The sequence below is a fragment of the Dermacentor silvarum genome, chromosome 10 (assembly GCF_013339745.2).
Source record: "Dermacentor silvarum isolate Dsil-2018 chromosome 10, BIME_Dsil_1.4, whole genome shotgun sequence".
In the NCBI taxonomy this organism is placed as follows: domain Eukaryota; kingdom Metazoa; phylum Arthropoda; class Arachnida; order Ixodida; family Ixodidae; genus Dermacentor; species Dermacentor silvarum.
In genome coordinates this window covers 121,369,798-121,390,038 of record NC_051163.1, presented here as the reverse complement: position 1 = coordinate 121,390,038, position 20,241 = coordinate 121,369,798, and the positions used below count along the sequence as shown (strand labels likewise).

Below are 20,241 nucleotides of genomic sequence, written 5' to 3'. Positions count from 1 at the left end.
AGTACCAGGTCACTACGAGGTCCACAGAGCCCTTCCGACTGGTCTTGCATTTGAAGAGCCTCCTGTGGGCCCCGCCATCCACGAATCGTCGACTCGTTGACGTCGAGTTCCCGAACTGCAGCGGAGCTTCCCAGATCCTCTGCCATCAAAATTGTTCATCTTGCGAAGCGGGCGTCATACCCCACGAGCTGCATCACCATAACGTTGCGAATGAACGGAGTCGAAACGTGTAAGGCCGCAGGGTACTGTGCCACCGTAACCGTTGCACTAGCCACGAGCACAGCGAAAATGGCTGTGGCACATACCGTATTTGTTTGCCCAGAATTTATAAGCAAAAAGTTTTCTGAAAATTTCGCTAATATTCGATTCAATATTCAGCTTTTTGTTTCATTCGATATTTCATTAGAAATCTACTACTATTCGGTATTCGCACACCCCTGTTAATAGGTTTGCGGGTACGTCGTTAGAAGTACAGTTGAATCCTCCTAAAACTAACGCTGCTACAACGAAATTTCCGCCACAACAAAGATATTTCAAATCCCCATCAGCTGCCCACAGAAAGTAATACAAAAAAGTCTCTTCGTAACGAAGGCGTTTTATGTGTTATTTTCGCTTGAACAAACTTTTCGGTAATGAAACTGGGACTGAATTGAAATTGGAACTGCCGAGTAGTCAAAATTAGAAGGCCCTTCCAAAGCTGTGACGATCGTATGTCCGCTTGAACAAAGTTTTCGCGAATGAAATCAAATTCAAAGTACCGATTTATGCCACTGCAATCCATAGCCAGGCGTAGTCATCACGCGCCTGCATGAGACTGCATGGGACCACCATAATCACTGCCGTTTTCTGTGGTGTGTGTGTGTGTGTCCTGTCGAAATGGCTACGCCAACGAAGAAGGGTAAATTTCTCTCTCTCGAGGAGAAGGCACATATGATCGCCGAGGCAAAAAGCGGAAGGAAAAAAATTTCGCACTTTCACCTGAAAGGTAAAGAATCGATTGCGATAGCAGATTCTAGTAGACAGCTATACGAATTAAGGATAGTAGTTTATCGGCCATGTAAATTTGTAAACATTCGCTTACTAACTAAATTACCAAGCACGGTGTCATGCGCACAGGTAAACATGAACACATCTCGCTCGATGATCGCGGAAACTTGGTGTCAACACGCTGGAATGAGAAGGCGCGGCAATAGCAGCGAGTGAATTGACCTCCGTGCCGTCTCTCGCTTCAATGCGAACTAAACGTCGAAAGCGCAGCGCACATGACTCTACCGGCACTAGTTGCACTTTGCCCAGTTGCACTTTGCCCACATCGCAGATTGCTTTCGAGATACGGCGGCCGCGTCACAAGTGCTGTTGTCAACATGATGCCAACGTCTCGTCGTCTGTGGAAAATGACGCCCGCTAGACACACTGACTCCAGCGACTGCTTTGAAAGTAATGGATCCTGTTGACCTCATCTTAAAGGTTATCAGAGCCCACGACAAATGAAATTTTGATGGCTCTTTTTAACGGGCTGCGAGACTCGCGTAACGCCTTTGCTTGCCGTGAAGCGTAAGAAATCTAGGCTGACCGACTTCTGTAAATAAAAGTTCTGGGAAGAGCAAGCTTGCCAAGCTTGCCGACTTTGTTATAAATATGCAATGAAATTGTGATAATTCAAACCTCTTCATTGCGACAGTGCATGCACTGCAAAAGAAGTTTTGCGATCGGCATGGCACGCACGTTAAGTGTCGGCCACAATGTACGAAAAATGCTATAACAGTGGCGCGAAATGCACCGTATTTACTCGAATCTAGACCGGCTTCAATTCTAAGCCGAGCCGCCAAAAGTTCGAAGCCAGAAAAAAAAACAACTTTCCTCGAATATAGGCCGAACAAAAAAGCGAGAACAGCATTCACAAAATGAAACAGCATTTATTAAATATGAACGTGCCGAGCTCATTCTGCGTCACCATCGCTGCTAGCCTCGTCGCTATCTTCCTTATCGCTGTCATCGTCAAACAGTGCACTATATTCAGTACCATCAAGCGCATTAGAGATGCTCCACTTTTTGAAGGAGCACACGATCACTGTTCCTGGGTAAATGCCATCGTCATTGTGCCGCACGCAAAATGCATCTCCCGTGGCCCCTCCAACGACAGACGTTTTTCTTATCGATGCTGAAGTGCCGCCCGGCTTGAATGTTTGACGATGCCTCTACAGCTAGCTCAGCTACCGTATTTACCAGATTCTAGCGCGCCCTCTATTATAATGTGCACCCGTTTTCCGTGACGACAAAAAAAAGAGTCCTTTACAGTACCGCGCCCCTCATGCTTTCAAACAGAAATACAACTTTCTGTCATTTGGAAAAATAGATTTTCGCTCGATGCACTGAAGTTGCGATGAAGAAAAAAAGTCGCAGTTTCGCTGCGATAGCAAATTAGTAGACTGCTATACGAAGTAAGGATAGCAGTTTTATCGGCCGTATAAACTTGCAAACATTTGCTTATTAAATAAATTAACAAGCACGGTGTCACGCGTGCACCAGCAAACATGAAACACATCTCGCTCGTTAACCGCGGCAATGAACTGTCAAAACGCTGGAGTAACGAAGCGCGGCGAGCGAATTGACCTTCATGCTAGCATGCCTCCCACTTACCTATAAGCAGCAAAAAGACGGCGCACGGCAGACTTTCCCCGTCGCAGATTACTTTCAAGATAGGGCAAAGGCGATCGTATCGCCGAAGTGGATTGTCGCAGATTACGTGCTGCTTTGGTCCACTGAAACCTTTCCGCATTGCTTTGCTGGCGAAAATCTTCTCGTTCTGTTTGCGCCAGTCCCGCACGCAAGTTTCGGATTCTCCGAATGCCCGCGATGTGACCAGATTTCCGTCCATTTCCGCACACACGATCACTTTCCTTTTAAATGCGGCATCATGATGAACTCGGTACTTCATGCTGATAGAGCAGACGCAGAGAACGTGAATACAGACGGTAGACTATTGCCTAAGCACGTGTATTGCAGCACACGGAGGAAGCTACGGTAGCTAGGCTCGACGCGCGTGCGAGGCGGCCATTTTGAAATGCTGACGGCTATGTGGTAACGCAGATATAGGGCCAGGGTAAAAGTTCGCGTTAAATTCGAGTAAATAACGGTATTCGTTAGAAAGCGGCACTATAGTGGCAACGCCTGTTTGGTGCCATTACGATAACGCCATGCCACGCGCCGATGCTACACCATACTACACTGTAACCATACCGATACTACCGATACGACACAGGTCAAACTGGCGATGTTTCTCGTGTACTTCAGTTGGCTACTAGCGCTGCTAGTAGCGACTGCGATACTGACTTTTGTAGGTGGCGCTAACTATGCACCATATTCATCAGTTTCAGTTAAAAACTGTCGCTTTTTAAAACATCCTCGAATCTAAGCCGACCCTAGAGTTTCGTATACGATTATTTAAAAAAAAACTATCAGCCTAGATTCGAATCAGTACGGTATTCGCTCGTGAAGTTGACACGTTATTGGCCGCATTCGGTACGTCTCAACCTTCGCCCCACGCCATCGCGAAGATTTCTCCTACAGTTGTTTTGGTTTCCTTCCTGGCTTTGCCGTTTGGTGTACATATATACATACTAATTTAGCGTCAACGAAATTCCGCTAATTAATTTTCTTACAGTCGAGTCTCGCTACGACGAAATTCACGGGGCACGTGAAAAATTTGATTGTAGAGGCACTCGACTGTAATGACAAATAGAGATGGATATATCTCTCTTGGAATAAAATTTGGGCATGACATTAAACCCGGCCAAAGTTTCTTGATGAATTTACCTAGGCAATTTACTGGCTATACTTAGTTGCCGTAAAGGTCGCTAATAAGCCATCAAGACTTAATAAAGACAATGTTGTCATTAAAGTGACTAAATCCTTGCTGTATAACTGACTTTCTCACCAAGTTTCCAAGCTGAACCGCATGTGATGAAGTTGCTCTCAACCTCTTTTCCTAGCCTGGGTCCACCTCTGGAGTGTCGAAACCTGCTCGAAGGGGGCCGACGCCATATGTGCCATCTGCGCCCGCTGTGACACAGCGGCCAGCAGCTCGATCGACGCCAGCTATGCCCGAGCCACGTAGGCCACTCGGACCGCCTGCAGGAGCAACTGCTGCTTCGAGGAGAAGCCTCCAGCCAGGTTTGCATCCAATTGGTCTCTTTATCTTCGGAGACTTCAGTTCAATTTTGTTGTGTGCATGGCAGCATTTGTGCTGTTGTCCTCGTCCGAGGGGGCAGCCAGCAGTATTCGCATGATACAGCCTGCGTGAAACCAGAAACCTCATGACAGACGCGGGATAAATCTTGTGTCCTCGCGCATAGACAACGCTCTGAACTGCGAGGTGAACACTCTTATCCAATACGATCAGTGTGCCTTCTGGTGGCTTATCGGTTCAATCTTTGCACATGCTTTCATGGTTTCATGCGCACTCGGGCGGTATTCTCGGGTGATAACTTTCGGAGATGGTTTCACTCTTGCGGGAGTCGGCAATAAACGCATTGAAGTATGCTGGCGACAGATCTTAGCAAAGAGCTAGAACTGCTGTAGCCATATACACGAATGCCCTCAGTGAAGGGAGCAAGCGCTGTGAGAGAAAGCGTGATGACACTGCAACGAAGGGATGAAGGCGGGCGGCGGTTGAGCGACATGAAGTGGGGTAGAGAAGGGCAGTAGGTTGAAGAGAGGGCTGACAACGTGGGGTAAGGAAAGAGGAGGCTAGGAGGGAACCCGGAAACCAGTTGGAGAGTGAGCGTGCGTGACACAGTTGAAACTACGAACCTTATCTCGGGAGGCTGTCTCTTTGCTATCGCCATCAATGCTCCACCTTTCTGGCAAAACTGACTTCTTTTTTTTTTTCTTCAGACATATATCGGTATCTTTCTACACTTTTGTTGTTAATTTGTGGGCGCTTGGCTGCGGGCACTAAGCGCGGTCAGCCATGGTGTCCAATATTTACGGTGCCACGTGATGCAACACACGCAAATCTCGGATGCCGTGAGCCACGTCGATGCATTGTTCTCGGCACGATCTGCACCGCACGCGCTGGAGCTCATAACCGGCTATTATGGCCCGACCTTCTTGACATTTGTTTATAAATTCCTATTGTACTGAAGAAGCATGAGCAGTATGCACTGCTTTGAGAAAGACTGCGATGACGAGCTGCTCGAAGCCTTGTGCCTGTGTTGCCTGAGCTGTGCAACCTCTCGCTGCAGTGCTCTATGCTCTAATTAATTAAACCAGAGCACCTCTCTACACTACGAACAGATTCTATCTACCAGGAATCCTTTGGGAATTTGTGAAGCCGTTCTCTACGGCTGGAACATTAAATAAAACCTTGAATTAACGAAACTTGCAATATAACAAAGTATGTTTGCTGGAATGCAACTTCGTTATATCGAGATTTCACTGTTTAAAACTTCGTTTTAACGAAGTAAAATTGTTCTGCCAGTGTAAGTGACGAACTAAGTTTGTCTCCGAAACCAAAAATACCAACCGTTGTGCACCGAGCATATCGCCTTCTGCCACGTTTCGCACTCGTTCGGTGTGGCAGTTCAATATTCCTGCGTCGAATGCGTTCTCGAGCAACAGTGGTCTTTCTCATCGCAGAGTGTGGTCATGCACAATCACTACAACTTATCTTATCGCACATCTCTCTTGCTGTGACAGCACCTAGCTGGCAAAGCTAGGCGCGCACCCTCTGAGATCGCAATCTCGGAGGCCACATATCAATAGTGCTGCTTGCCGCAGTGTGCTAAAAACCTGTTTCCACTTCTCTCACTCCCTGCGGCGCAGCCAGGCGAGACCTCCAAAATTGCATGAAACTAGCATGAGTTGGCGTGCTCGCACAGTGGAGATGTGGCAGCCATGAGGCCACGAGAGATAGTTTTGCTTTTATGGGTCAAACAGGTCGGTGTGCATGTTCACATTTGTGGCACTGTGTCAAGCTCTACCTGCCGTTTGCTTTGACGGGTTTGCAAAATCTTGTGAAAGTGAAACTATCTTCGAAAGTTGTGGAGGTCGCTCGAGAATGCCGCCCCAGCTGCGTAGTCGGCGCACTGTGTTGTGTGCCGCTTGCTGCTCGAACGCTACGGACTTCATTCACATCACAGCGACAGAACCGGTCCACACCGGTTTCACGACAATATTAGCTAACCAAGTGGAAAGCGGAAGCAGAGACCATCACATTGGAACATAAGGATGCTATCAGGTGTTAAAAAAGTCGCTTGTTACACACGCCAGAGTCTTTCGCTGTTGTTTTAATAAATTTTCATCACATACGCGGCCGCATGGCGTTTTGGGAGGCCGCGCAGCCATAGTCTTCTTTGCATGTCCATTGGGCATATATACTGCAGTAAAGGGAAATAGTCGGTATAATGAAGTAGTTTCGGCTTCGGTATAACGAGGTAGTTTCGGCTTCGGTATAACGAGGTTTGAGTGTATTTGCACACCCCTCATAGAAGCGCATGGAAATTCCGTGACATAAACGCACCTAACAAAATGAAAAACTGGTATTTAAAATTGCCAACTCTGCTGCTACTGCTTTACAAGCAGTGTTTATTATGCAATCAATTTGGGCCAAGCAATCGGAATTTGATGTTTTATCCTGCGGTTGTTTGGTACATTGGAGCAGCTCTTTGCACTTGTTCACATGGTCACTCTTTATGCTGCAGCGAGGGAAGCGCCCGGCGGCCCGGCACGAAGCTCTGCGACCAGGCATTCCACTGTTCCAGAGAATGCGGCACCACGACAGTCTCGCCTCCCTGGTGAGATTTCCCTCTGGCTATGCTACTGCCACGCGACGGTGAAAACCAAACACCAGCAAAAGTAGGTTAACGGAAGACATGAGTCTTGGACCGAAAATATAAAATAAAATTTTATCCTTCGATTTATGGTGCTGGGAACTTGCACATATATGTAATGTTATGTACTTATTTCGAATGTGAGGTTAGTTTTGTTTAACTTTTTTGGTTCAAGTTTATATGGGCCCGATCAATCCTAATTTCAATCCTAAAATTGGCCTTCACTGGATAATTAGAAAAGAGACGGCATCCACACGCCTGACCTCTATGGTGACCCCTTTAGTGGCAGTGTCTGTCTTAATGAAGCTCGGTGGACAGCGAATGCATTGAATGCCCGTCATCAGTCGAAAATGTTTATTTTCGGCCTGCCCAAGGAAGATAGCTCACAATAGCCCAAGGAAGATAACTCACAACGTCTGATTACGGTATTTACCCAATTATAATGCATACCTTTTTTTACCAAGAAATTTGGGGCCCAAAATTGCCTCCATGCTGCAATCCACGCCGTTCATATGCTTTACCGCATAACAAGGATATCTTGTGGCAAAGTTGACTTTAGGAAACAGGCTCCCATTGGACCCTTGCCCATTTTTCTTGATAAATAGTGTGCGTGTTAGATTTCTCGTTTGTTTAGGAACTTTGTTCTACTTTAGTTTTCAACTTTGGACACATAGAAAGTGTGCACGTTTGATTTAAGGGCGTGTTAGAATCTGGCAAATATTACCAAATGAATCGGCGGTCTGTTTTGCGTTTTGCCGCGACCGTCCCGATTTAAGAATCTGGTAGGCAGCAAATCACGCTGAAGCTGACGCTGAATAGGCGTCTGCTTTTTGTAATCGGTGCCGGCCATGGTCGACCTGCACAGCGTACACGATGGCTCCGCACAGAGTGGTTGTCACTGAATAGGCACCTGCTTTTTGCAATCGGCGCCGGCCATAGTCGACCCGCACAGCGTCAACGATGGCTCCGCGCAGAGTGGTTGTCAAGTCACTTGATACGCCGTCCGTCTTTTTGTCTGCCTTGCAGATTGGTCTTGCGATAACCCGCCTGCCGTAAAGATGGGGATAGCCCTTCTGTATTTTAGGGGAAAAGTGGAAAGCAAAACTTTCTCTGCAATAAAATATTGCCATGAAAGACAGGTCTGCTATTAAACTGAGTATGGTACTCAGTACAACAGAACGTCACTAATTTAGCTTAAAAGGGAAAAAAGAACATTCCATTCAACAGATATTCTATTGATAAGAACAAAATTTTGGAGACCATCATACACTAGAACTGAGTGGTAGTCAGTAGTGGCATAGTATAATTTGGAGATCCCTGTATTGAGAGTAGACCGTACTGTACATCTTGTTTCATTCTTGTTATGCAACGCCAGCAGCCTCCCACGAGCATGTGCAGCACCCTGTTTTCTAGCACAAAATTTGTCATTAAATAAAAAAAAATGTCCGATATTCTATTCGATATTTGGCTTCTTTTTTTTTCTTGATTTTATTTGATATTCGATTTGGGGCGTGATCTTGTACGCGTTCCAAAATGGAACGGACGCCTCCGTTTCATTTTGGAACGCGTACAAGATCGCGCCCCTGAAATCTATTCGGTAGTCGCATGCCCCTAGTAAATAGGTAATTCATTTATCGTACTGGTCAGTGATGCTCCATTTTTGTATAAATAATTCAATCATAGGCTTGAAGCACATGCGCAATGTAGTTACTACTGCTTGCGTGCATTACGAGCAAACTATTTCTTCGACATTGCTACTGGAATGCGGCACGTCGAATGTCCTGTCAAACATGGTAGTAACTTCTGCAAAGTGAAATGAAGGCACGTTGACCAAGCAAAGGGTTCAATTCACCTGAAGTTCAATGTCTGCCGCTTTTTCTTGGCCACCACTTGACAGAACCACTAAACCCGTTGAAGATAAAATAACGTGGCCGTGCCATTTATTCAGCACTCGGGACATGTGATGCAGGTGCCAGGCGGTCTGTGGCTGCCGTTCCAAGGGCCACGACCGCAGCGAGCCAGCCAGTGGCATCTCAGCCCGACGCCAAGACTGGACCGTCTGCAGGTCCAGCTGTGCAGCCGTCGCAGTTGCCCCGCTCACGGCTGAGGCCGCCCAGCAGTCGAGGTAATTTGGAACGCAGGATTCCCGACCTGTAGGGAGTAACTGGAACGGATGGCGACGGTAGTTGCGGTGGTAGTGGCAGCCCGTTCTGCTCCGGTCGCCGCTGCATATGGTGTAGCTGAGCGGGCCTCATATATTGAAAGTAGGTGGGTACAAAAATCTAGGTGCGCCGAGGGCTGATGGCTTCGTGTGCATTGTTATTTTTTAAATTTTTTATTCAAAATACCCCTAAAGGCCCTCATTACGAGAGTATTACATAGGGGGGGGGGGGGAGGAAGGGGGGGATCACAGGTGCACAGGCACTGGTCACAGATTATACATCAGACTAAAAACAAAAGGATATATAAAAGTAATAGAGTGAAACGCATATGTAATGTACAAGATTAAGTCACAGTTATTGCAGAGAAAACAATACATATTAGATCATAAGGCAACTGCAATGAAATGCAAACAGCTACAAACATCGAAAACGCTGTAAAGTCCCAAAATAATAATATTAGGTGGCAAGTCATGAGCGAATTAGATCTTGATTATTTAAGTCCAGTTCCATGGCAATGTCTGATGGTAAGGTGTTCCATTCAGTTATTGTGTGCGGCAAGAACGAATATGCATAATGGGATGACTGGCAGTTCATGCGTTTGAGCGTATATGGATGATCACGACGTGGAAAGGTAACTGTTGGTGACTGGAAGAAATCGTCATGAAGTGATGGATGGTGATAAAACTTATGGAAAAGCTATAGGCAAAGTGATAAGTTGTGGCTTTAAAGAGGACCCAGTTCTGTTCAATAGAGCGAGAATGAAACCATGCAGAAATTCATCTGAAAAGGTTAATTCTTTTTTAATTGCGTAGAAATTAGCTTTAACGTAACATCTTATTTTCTTTTTGGTAAGTGTTCTTTTGCTCACGCAAAAGTTAATGCATCCAGTTATAACATCATGGTTAGCGATGCCTCTTTCATGAGTTATGTCGGAAAATATCTCGGGATTTTTAGTTAAAACTAAGTCTAGTACATTCGCCGAAGTTTCAGTGGATCGTGTTGGTTGACTAATAAGTTGTGTTAATGGAAAGTCAAGACAAGTGCTCAGAAAAGAATGCGACTGCATCCGTAGCCAATACAGAGAGCGTTGACCAATCAATATTTGGAAAATTGAAATTTCCAAATATGATAATTACCGACCTCAGAAAAAGCGCGCCACACCTCGCTAAGCACCTGACGATACTCATCGGGAAAAGGCGCCAGACATGTCGGGTGGACGGTAAAAAACGCCAATGATCACACTAAACGCAGCATCCTTCAAGGAAATCCAAGTACATTCAAGAAAAGAATCGATAATGATGGATGCGGCAATGAATTCTTCCTTTATTGCGATGAGCACACCGCCCCCTCTACGCTGTTGTCTATCACATCGAAAAAACTTGAAAATGGATTCACTTGTAAAGGTGTTATCGTGAATGGTGTTGGTAAGTAACACTAAAGAAACCTAAAATGAATCAATGAGCAATGAGTGCAATACCATTAGCGATAACACTTGTAGCGCTGGTGTATAGAAGGGGAATTTATTATCAGTGCTACAATGCAATCTTGCGGGCGAGCTGGTAGATGAACCTGAGCTTAAGGAATCGAAGGAGGAATATCGTTCATCCCTGCGCCGGGGCACAACAGCCTGGCCCTCATTGGTGTTCCACTCATAAATGACATTGTTCAAAGTTTGTTGAACACAAGGCGTACACGATCCTCGTCTTATAGTTTGCGAGAACTGGGGAAGCTTCCGTCGCTTCGAACTGCTTCCGAGTAATCTCAACTTAGTGTTTTTCAACCTATAGCCGCGGCTCAAAACCAGTTCAGCTTCCTTCTCATTGACGAATTTGTCTATGATAGGCCGCTTCTTCTCAGACGAAAAGCGGCCCACAGGATGTGCTCTCGAGATTGACATCGCGGTAAGCCCAAGTTTTTCGGTACAAAAATTATTTACGAGTCGCTCTGACTCTTTGCAAGTTTCAGACTTTGCCAAATCTGTTATGCCATAAAAGAGAATGTTAGACCGCGTAGAGCGATTTTCCAGGTCGTCAATTTTTTCTTGTAGCCCTACGAGACCGTTGTCACTGCTCGCGATGGACTGGGCACATTTGCTGCAAATTTCTGCTCTAGATCAAGGACACGCTTGGTCAGTTTTTCGAAATCATTCTTTATTTCTACGTGAATTTGAAGCACCTTGTTAACAGATTCTTGAAGTACTGAATTTCTAGCTTCAACACGCAAGATAGAGCCAGCCACAAGGTCTAGCTTTGCCTCTTGAGCCTTGGTCATGTGTCACGGGTTAAGCTCGACATCGCCTCCCAGAACAAGCGGGCACATCAGATACGATACACAAGTGCGAACACTTTTCAAAACATGAGGTGGCCACGACACCACTAAAAGACAGACATCATAGTCACAATAAGAATAAGTGTCATAGTAGCTAACCTGTAGAAACATCAACGGTGAGCGTAGGATCGCAGTGGCAGTGCCGTGGCCCAGGCCGGCGTCGAAATGCGCCCACTTTTGTACTGCCCGCTCAGCTGACTTGGTCCCACATTGCCAGACGAAAAAAAACTACAGCGTCCAGTAGTCGCAGAGCATCTAGGAGAGGCAAAGTGGCCAAAAACGGTATTGATAGGCCGCAGTTCGTTGACGGAAATGCGCGGAGCCAGGGGGAGCTTGTATCAGCACAATGCGTTGGCGGGCTAGTTGGTGCGAATCCATAATTACTTATACGTAGGGCAGTCATGGCGCTGTGTTAACGAGCACCTTAGAGAACACGAGCGATCTATACCGACAGGCACAGGTTCCCATTTAGCTCAACATAGCAAAATATGCAAGTGCAAAGCTATGTTTCATGACGCTACGATTTTGAGAAAGAGCCGTGATACCACCGCCCGAGAATTATCAGAAGCTTTTTTCATACAGTCGCTGGGTTCGCAGTGCATTAGTGTGCCTTCCTTAAGCTTGTACAGCGCTGAATATGGTTTTTAGGATTATGTGTCATGAGTGCACTCTGGCGATCAGATGTTGTGGTCGTTGCCGCGCATGGTGCTCACTGCGCATGTTCTTCTTGTTTCTGCTCTATATAAAGGAGGGATGCAATAAAATGATGTCAGATGAGAGTAGCGCCTTGTCCTGTCGTCTTTCACGTGTCCGTTGTTTTTGCGCTAAATAAGTAATTATGGAGCTTGTATCGTTGTGCCATTCACAATTGAGTGTCGTCGGGACCGGCCGCATCAAAGAAACGGACCATCGCCGGCCCAGGAAAATCGGCAACAGGATCTGTAGAAACATCAATGGTGAACGGAGCATCGCAGTGGCGGTGCCATGGCCCTCCGCTTACTTAATTAAAAAAAAGAAGATTAGAGCAGGCCTAAAATATAAACAAATATTATTACAAAGGTATCGGAAAAGTAATATTGTGTCCCGATTGTTATTATTGGTTCCTGCTTTAAAAAGTTTGACTTGCTCCAACTTTGGCCGAAATAAGTCTAGAGCATTCATTCTTGTAGCATTCTGGTATACAGTGTAGACCGCTTATAACGCAAGTCGCCGGAGTCGCGAATATCCGCACTATAAGCGGTACCTCACTATAACCAAAGCAACAATTTTCAAGGCCCGCACATATGCAAAACAATTGCACCGAGCCGCCATGCGTATGCGATAGTCGAGAGAGAGAGAGAGAGACAAAACATTATTTTGATGAGGCACGGAGAAGCGTCGATCTCCGTGGTGGGTGGAGCCTTCAGTCCAGGGCCCCAGCGGCGGTGCGGTGGCAGCACTTTCGGCTCTGGCGATAAGCTTTCGCTGATCCTCCAGTGCCGAGCTGGTCAGCACCATCTCCCACTGCTCGTGCGTTGCGTTTCGATTTGGGGAGTTATTGGGGATATTTTGGCAAGCCCATGTGGTGTGGTAGAGGGTAGCTCGCTCTGTACAGAAAGGACAAAGGTGCTGATAAAGGGTGGGGTACATCGCGTGAAGGAGCGTGAGGTGAGGATAGGTGTTGGTCTGGAGTTGCCTCCAGGTCGTGGCTTCAGCTCTGGTGAGGGATGGGTGGGGTGGCGGCATCGTTCTTCTCGAAAGGCGGTAGTGCTGCAGTATATCGTAGTAAGTTTGTAGTGTGTCTGGACTTGGGTCTTCTGGCATCTCTTGCAGTGCCCGGTTGCAGTGACCTCGGGCTATCGTGTGTGCACGATGGTTTCCGCTGACGCCTTCATGTCCCGGTGTCCAAATTATCGTGGTGCGGGGTATTTCGTTGAGGCGATGTAGAATATCGCATGCGATTTTTTGTAGATGGCCGTTCACGTAGGCTCGACATGCTGACTGACAGTCTGTAAGAATATATAGTTCTTCGTTTTGTCTTGATGCCGAGGTGGCGAGGGCAATAGCGGCCTCTTCGGCTGCAGCGACGTTCTGCATACGAACGGAGGCGGATACCAGTTCTTGCTATCTGTGTCCAGCCACGCTGATTACCACGCCCTCTCCATTCGGGTACATGGCCGCATCTGTCCAGCGAGCAGTGGAGAGAGTGCCGTATTCTTTCTATTGTTATCGCTCGTGCTTTTCTCCTGCCCAAGTGATATTCCGGGTGCATGTTACGCGGAACAGGCGCCACCATTATTTGCTCGTGTAGGGACTCTCGGAGTACTTCTTGATTGTTGGTTGTCGCCACGGGGTATTGCAACCTTCGAAGTGTTGCTCTGCCTGTTCTAGTGAGGTTGAGGCGCGTGATTTGCGCATGTCGTTGTGCTTCAATTAGTTCTAAGGTGTTGTGGATGCCCAGGGATAGAAGTTTCGTTGTTCCGGTGCCTGGAGGAAGGCCGAGGGCTTGTTTGTACGCTTTCCGTAGTAACACATTTATTTGGGCTTTTTCTGTTGATAAGTTCAAATAAGGTGTCGCATACGTGACTCTACTGACGATAAGGGCCCGAGTCAAGCGTAATAAGTCTTCTTCCTTCATGTGATAGTCGAGGAATGCGGCTAGAACGTTTGCATTCAATTTACAGTCGAATCTCGTTAATTCGAAATAATTCACGCGGCGGCGCCTCCGACCGGCATTGCTCCAGCACCGTCATAGAGTAAAAGCTTAGGAGAGACCCCTCAATGTCGCGCGCGAACAAAACAAAAAAAGGAAAGAAAAAAAAATGCGGCGGAAATTTCACCCTCTCTCAAATGGCAAGGTCTCTGATTCTGCGTTGCGCCGGAAGCGTGTATGTGCCGACGTCTCAGCCACGCTACCGTAGCAACGCGTAGAAAATGGCAGTGAACCCTTCTTTCTCCTTTATTCTTCCTCTACTTTCTAGTCACGTGTTGACCTTGCACGCTGCGGCTACGGCGCAAAGGGAAGCAGCGGCGCTGTCCCAGGCCGGCCAAGGAAACTTCCCACGCTGGCAAACGCCTGCTTCCCGATAACGGCAGAAAACGAAACTTCGGGGAGCTGGCGCCGGGCCGGCTGGAGCGGCGGCGGGCGCGCATGGTGACAGTCGAAAGTGAGGGAGTTACGAGGGAGGGCGAGGGGAGCCACCGAAGCGGCGGAGTTGCCGCGGCGAAATCCGCTTCCCTGCCGCCCTCCTCCCTCACATTCCATGGTCTCCGCGTGCGCCCTTTGCCGTGCTGGCGCCGCCCGCTCCCCGAAGTGTCGTTTACTGCCGTTATCTTGAAGCGAGCGTTGGCCGGCGTTGGCAGTTTCGTCACCCTCGCTCGCTATGCGCGCCTTGACATTTGAAGACTCGCACTCAAGATTCTGGTTTCAGCCTCACTGGCTGTTCATTCGCACCACGTGCCCTTCTCCTCCACTTCGTCTCTCTTTCTTCTTCGAGCACTCCTTGGGGCGCCCGTTTGAGGGGAGCGTTCGCCGTCTCCGCTGACTTCCGTACTCCCAGGCAACCGCACTGTAACCGGTATTTCGTTTCCCGCAACTGCACTATAAGCGATACGTGTATACATGGAGTGCTATGGGAAAATTAACGGGAGTCTGAAAAGACCGCACTATATCCGGTCCTGCATTATAAGTGGTTACGTTATAAGTGGTCTATACTGTACCAGACTCCTTCATAACAACCAGCATTTCAGAGCTCACCTTTAAACCAGTCCACACAAAAAACAAATTTCTTAATTTTCCTGGGCAGCAAGTCTTTAAGTTAACTGCATATTTGAAATCAGCAGGTCGAAATACATAATTAACACAAGTTTCATCAAAATGTGGTCATAAAAGAACAAGTTTTCAAGTTTACCAGGACCAGGAAAGGTTAATGAGACATCTAAGAGGAAGACTAGATGAGTTTAAACTGATAGTTTTATTTCAAGACTCCATTGTTAATTTTGCAACAGTAGGTTGATTACTAGAAAAGAAAACGAAAGTGAAAGTTTAGTTGCATCAAATTTTGCGCTGAAACCACAATGCTGGTATGTCAGTGTGACGTCATGGATTTCAAAGTATTTATTTGCATTTTGGGCTGCTTTGTATCGGTAAATGTTCCCGAAACTTGCCACATTCAGTACTTGGCTTCTTTAAAACACAATGTAGTTCATTTTTGCCTATAAACAAATGCCCAGCAGATGCCGTCGAAATCTGTCACGGCAAGCTGGTGTAGGAAATAAGGCGATGTTGCCAACCGTACTTTTTCTTTTATTGCACCGTTTCTGACCTACCAAGCCACTTTTAGCAGTGAGTGGCGTTTTTAATGATGTTTGCAGTAATGCCGGTGAAATAATTTTTCTGATTATTTAACGCTGCGACTACCCCGTAGGAGACATTGATCCAGGGATCCATCGGTGGACAAAGATGAATTTTTCTTCAACTGGGAAGCTTTCTTTTTGAGGAACCCATGTATAGCTTTCCTTTGTGACTTCATGCTACAGTCCAGATGCATGCCTGTTTCTCCCTCTTATCGAAGGTGTTGCATCACCAGGTTTTTTTCGCATCTGACTAGCTTATAGAGACACTAAGAGAAAAATAAATCAAGCTGTATTAGCTAACTATTAGTTAATTAGTTGCTGCAGTACCAAGAATGCCACACATGCTGTGAGAGCAGTCTTAGTAAGCTGCAAAATGAGGAACTGAAGATGGTTGTCAATGTCTCCATGAAGTTCCTGTACACTGTGATGTCGTGGATTTTGATGGTGGCTAGTAAGGCCTAGTTATATTTTATCGCTAGAGCTCGACTACAATGCATTCTTAAGGAGCGAACCAAAGACTGAAGTTCTCAAGTTCTGAGAATGGTGCCACAATGCCCAGATTGCACAAAAACCCCTTGAAACCTATAACATCGCACCTACAGGCTCGCACTGGAGTTTCGATGCGAAATTCGAGAAACAAAAGTTTGGTCTTCGTACTTGATGTTCAGTAGCGCTAACACAGATGAGCACGAGTCAACAAGGTTCACAACAATAGTATTCCTCGTCTGTGTTAGTGCTACTGTATGTCAAGTGTGGACTTCCACCAACCAGCCGAAGTTGCCCTACTCTTACACTTTGGTTTTCATTTACTCTTCTAGTAATAAAGCTTTTACTGCGAAAAAGAGTTCTCAAAGATTATCTTATCAATCTAAACTGCCTCAGTGTTCCTCTTTGGTGTCCTTTTGATGTCTACAACCAACTCAAGAGGCCGCTGTGGTTTGGGGTCAGTGATACTACATAGGGCATAATCGTATCATGAATCGCTCTTTGCAGTGTCGGGCAGCGTTTCTCGAGTGCCTAGATTGGCCTGCAGCAAAATGCCCTGCCTGCTGCCGGTGCCAGAGTCTCCAGTGGAGGGTCGCCTTTCATCGACTCCTGCCCGGTACGTTTCGGAGTGAACCTTTAATCTGCATTAGTGAATTAGGCTGCACTTGTCTGTGGTTTTGGACCCAGTCTTGCCGAAGCATTTTGGCAGCACCTTCTGCTGTCGCGATGGCCGCACTCTTGGAATAAAGGAAAGCATCATTCCCTTTGTCCACATGTCGAGAAAATTTGTCGTCAGCTCTAATTAAAGTAAAGATCTTCTAAATGCACTGCAGATATGCTAAAGGCCAACTGCACCATAATATTGCTCCCCAGAAAAAACCGATGCAGTGGCATCACAGAGTGAAGATACATAGCAGCCTCCATGCACACTTTTGTTTCTGACGTACGAGTGTATACTCGGGGAAAAAGCTTGCGAACACTGTCGCTCTACAAGCCACTGATGAAGCACGAAATTGCAACTGGGAATTTGAGGCACATAGTGTGTGTGCATGTCCAGAATGGCTGATTCAGGTCACGGTGTGCAGGTGCCTTGGGTTATGCGGTGTTTTGAGTTGCAGCATTTACCCTGCTGCTGTGCTTTTGTGTGAATATTCCCAAAATCAGTCCTTGCTCTCCCCTTCACTCTGACTCGCTACATCGACTTATTGGCAGCCCTGCTCTGTCCGTAAAAAAGAGAGCAGCGTGAACTTCCATGGCCATCACAAGGCATTGCAGTCTTAAAGATTGTATGTGGTTAATGGTCTTGCATGAAACTTTTGTGTCCAGCATAGGAGTAGCCAAGTTCATAATGGTGGCTGTCATACTTTCTCACCTTTCCTAGGTCTGTCTATATTTTCCTAGCATAGTTTTCTAGAACAACTACTAGAAGGAACTCTGGCACTTTGATCATTCAGCTACCAAAATATTGACACACACACACACACACTTGTTTATCTTAATCCGGTGGCACATTTCACTGGCTAACAAATGTTGAAAGTTATCGCTCAGCGCAAGATGGGCCTTTCTGTACTGAAAGTTTCTCGAATGTTATCTCTGGTATTAGCTGTTGTCTGTTCTAGGACTTGAGCAAGCACCAGCAATTATGCTGGTAGTTCAATGAATCAGGTACACTTTTTTTTTCTTTATGTGTACCAAATTTATTGAAATTGCCTATGGCAGAAAGCAAAATTCTAACCCTTGATCTAAATTACACGATAAGGTGGCCCATTACTTCTACAAGCAATTGGAATGCTTAATTGAATAATTGACATAATTATGTTATTTGACTTTAGGAATTCTAGCTAGTAAGTATGCAAGGCTATATATATTTATAAACTTGCAATGAATTCTGAGGATGCCACCAGTTTCGAGGTATGCGCCATCAAACTTGCAGTAAAAATGCACTGTTGTTTCACTTTTTTAAAGGGACGATTTTGTACAAATGTGCTAAGTCGTTAGGGTAGGACCTTCTGATCATTAAGTGACACCTTTAAACGCTCCGCGTGAAGTGTATAATTTATTAAAGTTTTTAAAATGTGCATCGCTACCGACTGCAGCGGCGCTGCTCCCCTGAGTTTTCAGTCACCCCCTCACAATTGATGCAGTTAGCCCAATTCATGGGCGAAATGCGAAAACACCCGTGTACTTAGATTTAGGTGCACGTTAAAGAACCCCAGGTGGTCCACTACGGCGTGCCTCATAATCGGAGCGTGGTTTTGGCACGTAAAACTCCATAATCTAGCCCAATTCATGTTGGTTGGGTGAGCTATCTGATTGCCTACCTAGGTTACGTCGTTGATAATTTTTTCATCTTTATGGTGAATAAATGTTATTTGCAATAGCTGGGATGCTGGTTAATTTGTTATGAAAAAAAAGTAACAGACAATTCATCCCTACACTAAAGCACTTCCGGCACACGGCAAGTGTCGTTTGCTTGTGTTACGACGTGCTCCGTGTTGACACAAGCTGCGCGGTCAGTGTTGGTCTCGAGGTTTCTTTTCGCAAGCACCATGGTGTGCCCTTGTTACGTTGTGGGCTGAAAATCTAGCGATCGGTGGCATGTCCAGCTGCGACATCGTGTCCCTCTACTAGGCAACAGGCGAGCGGAGGGGCTGCAGTGCATCGGGCTGCGGGTGTCCAATCGGCACCAGCATCTACGCGTTTACGGCCATCACTTCACGCTGGAGGATTACTACCACAATAGAGAGATTTAGTGTGTCCGGTATTAGGGTAAATGCAAGTGCAAGTGGACTGGGCGTTTTAACGGATGAGTGGAAAGTGAAACGGCCTCGTGGTATAGCCACCTGGTGCCACAGAGCTCAACCGAACACAGAGCTAATATAGCAGTAACCAAGTGTATTCTACTTTGCTGCAATTGTACATTTTTGGCAGGAGTGTAAGCGTGAACACGTTTTGTTGTTAGATGTTTAAATTGTTTCACTTGGTTACAGCAATATTAACTGTTTTGCTGGTCGAGCTCTGCGGCACCAGGTGGCAGCACCGTGCAGGCCGCTCACGTTTACGTTTGGGCCTCTTCATCACAGCAGTAGTAGTATGGAGGGACTTTAGTTTGTGCCTCCACCCATCCATCAAAACGCCCAGCTTGCTTGTGGATACCAGAATACCAAACACTAGGGGTGTGCGAATACGGAATAGATTACGAATCGAATCTCAAATTGAATCGAGGAAAAAGTGCAGAATATTGAATCGAATATCAATCGAATATCTTAAATTTTTTATAAAATTGTATGCTTGCAAAAAAAATGTTGCCCAAGAAAATGCAGTGCTGCACATGCTCGGAAGTCTCCTAGCATTGCATAACAAGAATCTAGCAAGCTATCGATAACATAGGTACATAGAGATCATGACATAGAGCACGGTCCATTCTTATTAAAGGAAGTACCAAATTGGTATGCCAGCACTGATTACAGCTCAGTTTTTGTATGTGAAGGTCTGGAAAATATTTCTTTTATCAATAAAATTTTTGTTGAATAGAATCAAGTGCATCTTTTCCTCTCAAACTAATGAATTACTGACGCTCTATTGTACTGAAGTTCTGTTTAATAGTGAACCTGTGTATTGCAGCACTCTTATTATTTCATAGAAAGCTTTGCTTTCCAGTTTTTCGCAAGTGCAGAAGGGCCATCACAACGTTACGGCAGTTCGGTTAACACTGCAGGCCAGTCTGCACGACTGGCCTGCAGTGTTAACCGAACTGCCGCAAAGTTGTGCGCATCACGAGTGCGCATCACGTGAGTCGCGTTGCCGGCAGTGATGGCAGTAAAGAGCAGGTGCTGTGTCTGCGTCATTTCGTTGTCAGGTTCGGCGAGATTTGCTACCTATCAGATTCTACAATCTGTAGGTTCACGGCGAGTTTGTGTGATACTCATCCCCCTCCCCCCACCACGCCTATTCCTGCTTATCACGTGTGCCAATGCATACAACCAGGTCATGACACTTTTGTGCCGTCCGTGTAAATCCAAAGCTAGTTTTGTGGTGAGTTGCTCCAAGCTGTAAAAATACCGATGCTACGTCGGTAATAAGACCACCGTTTCGTG

At 46.3% G+C, this 20,241-nt stretch overlaps 1 protein-coding gene across 1 annotated transcript in view; it reads left to right on the top strand.

Moving 5' to 3' along the window:
- The window catches only part of LOC119466545 (proteoglycan 4-like), a 54,397-nt gene that overhangs the window by 28,534 nt on the left and 5,622 nt on the right, over nt 1-20,241 (top strand). The window contains exons 7-10 of the mRNA XM_049657124.1: nt 3,993-4,173; nt 6,705-6,797; nt 8,803-8,958; nt 16,652-16,760. Of these exons, the coding sequence (XP_049513081.1) occupies nt 3,993-4,173; nt 6,705-6,797; nt 8,803-8,958; nt 16,652-16,760 (539 nt within the window). The remainder of the gene's footprint in view (nt 1-3,992; nt 4,174-6,704; nt 6,798-8,802; nt 8,959-16,651; nt 16,761-20,241) is intronic.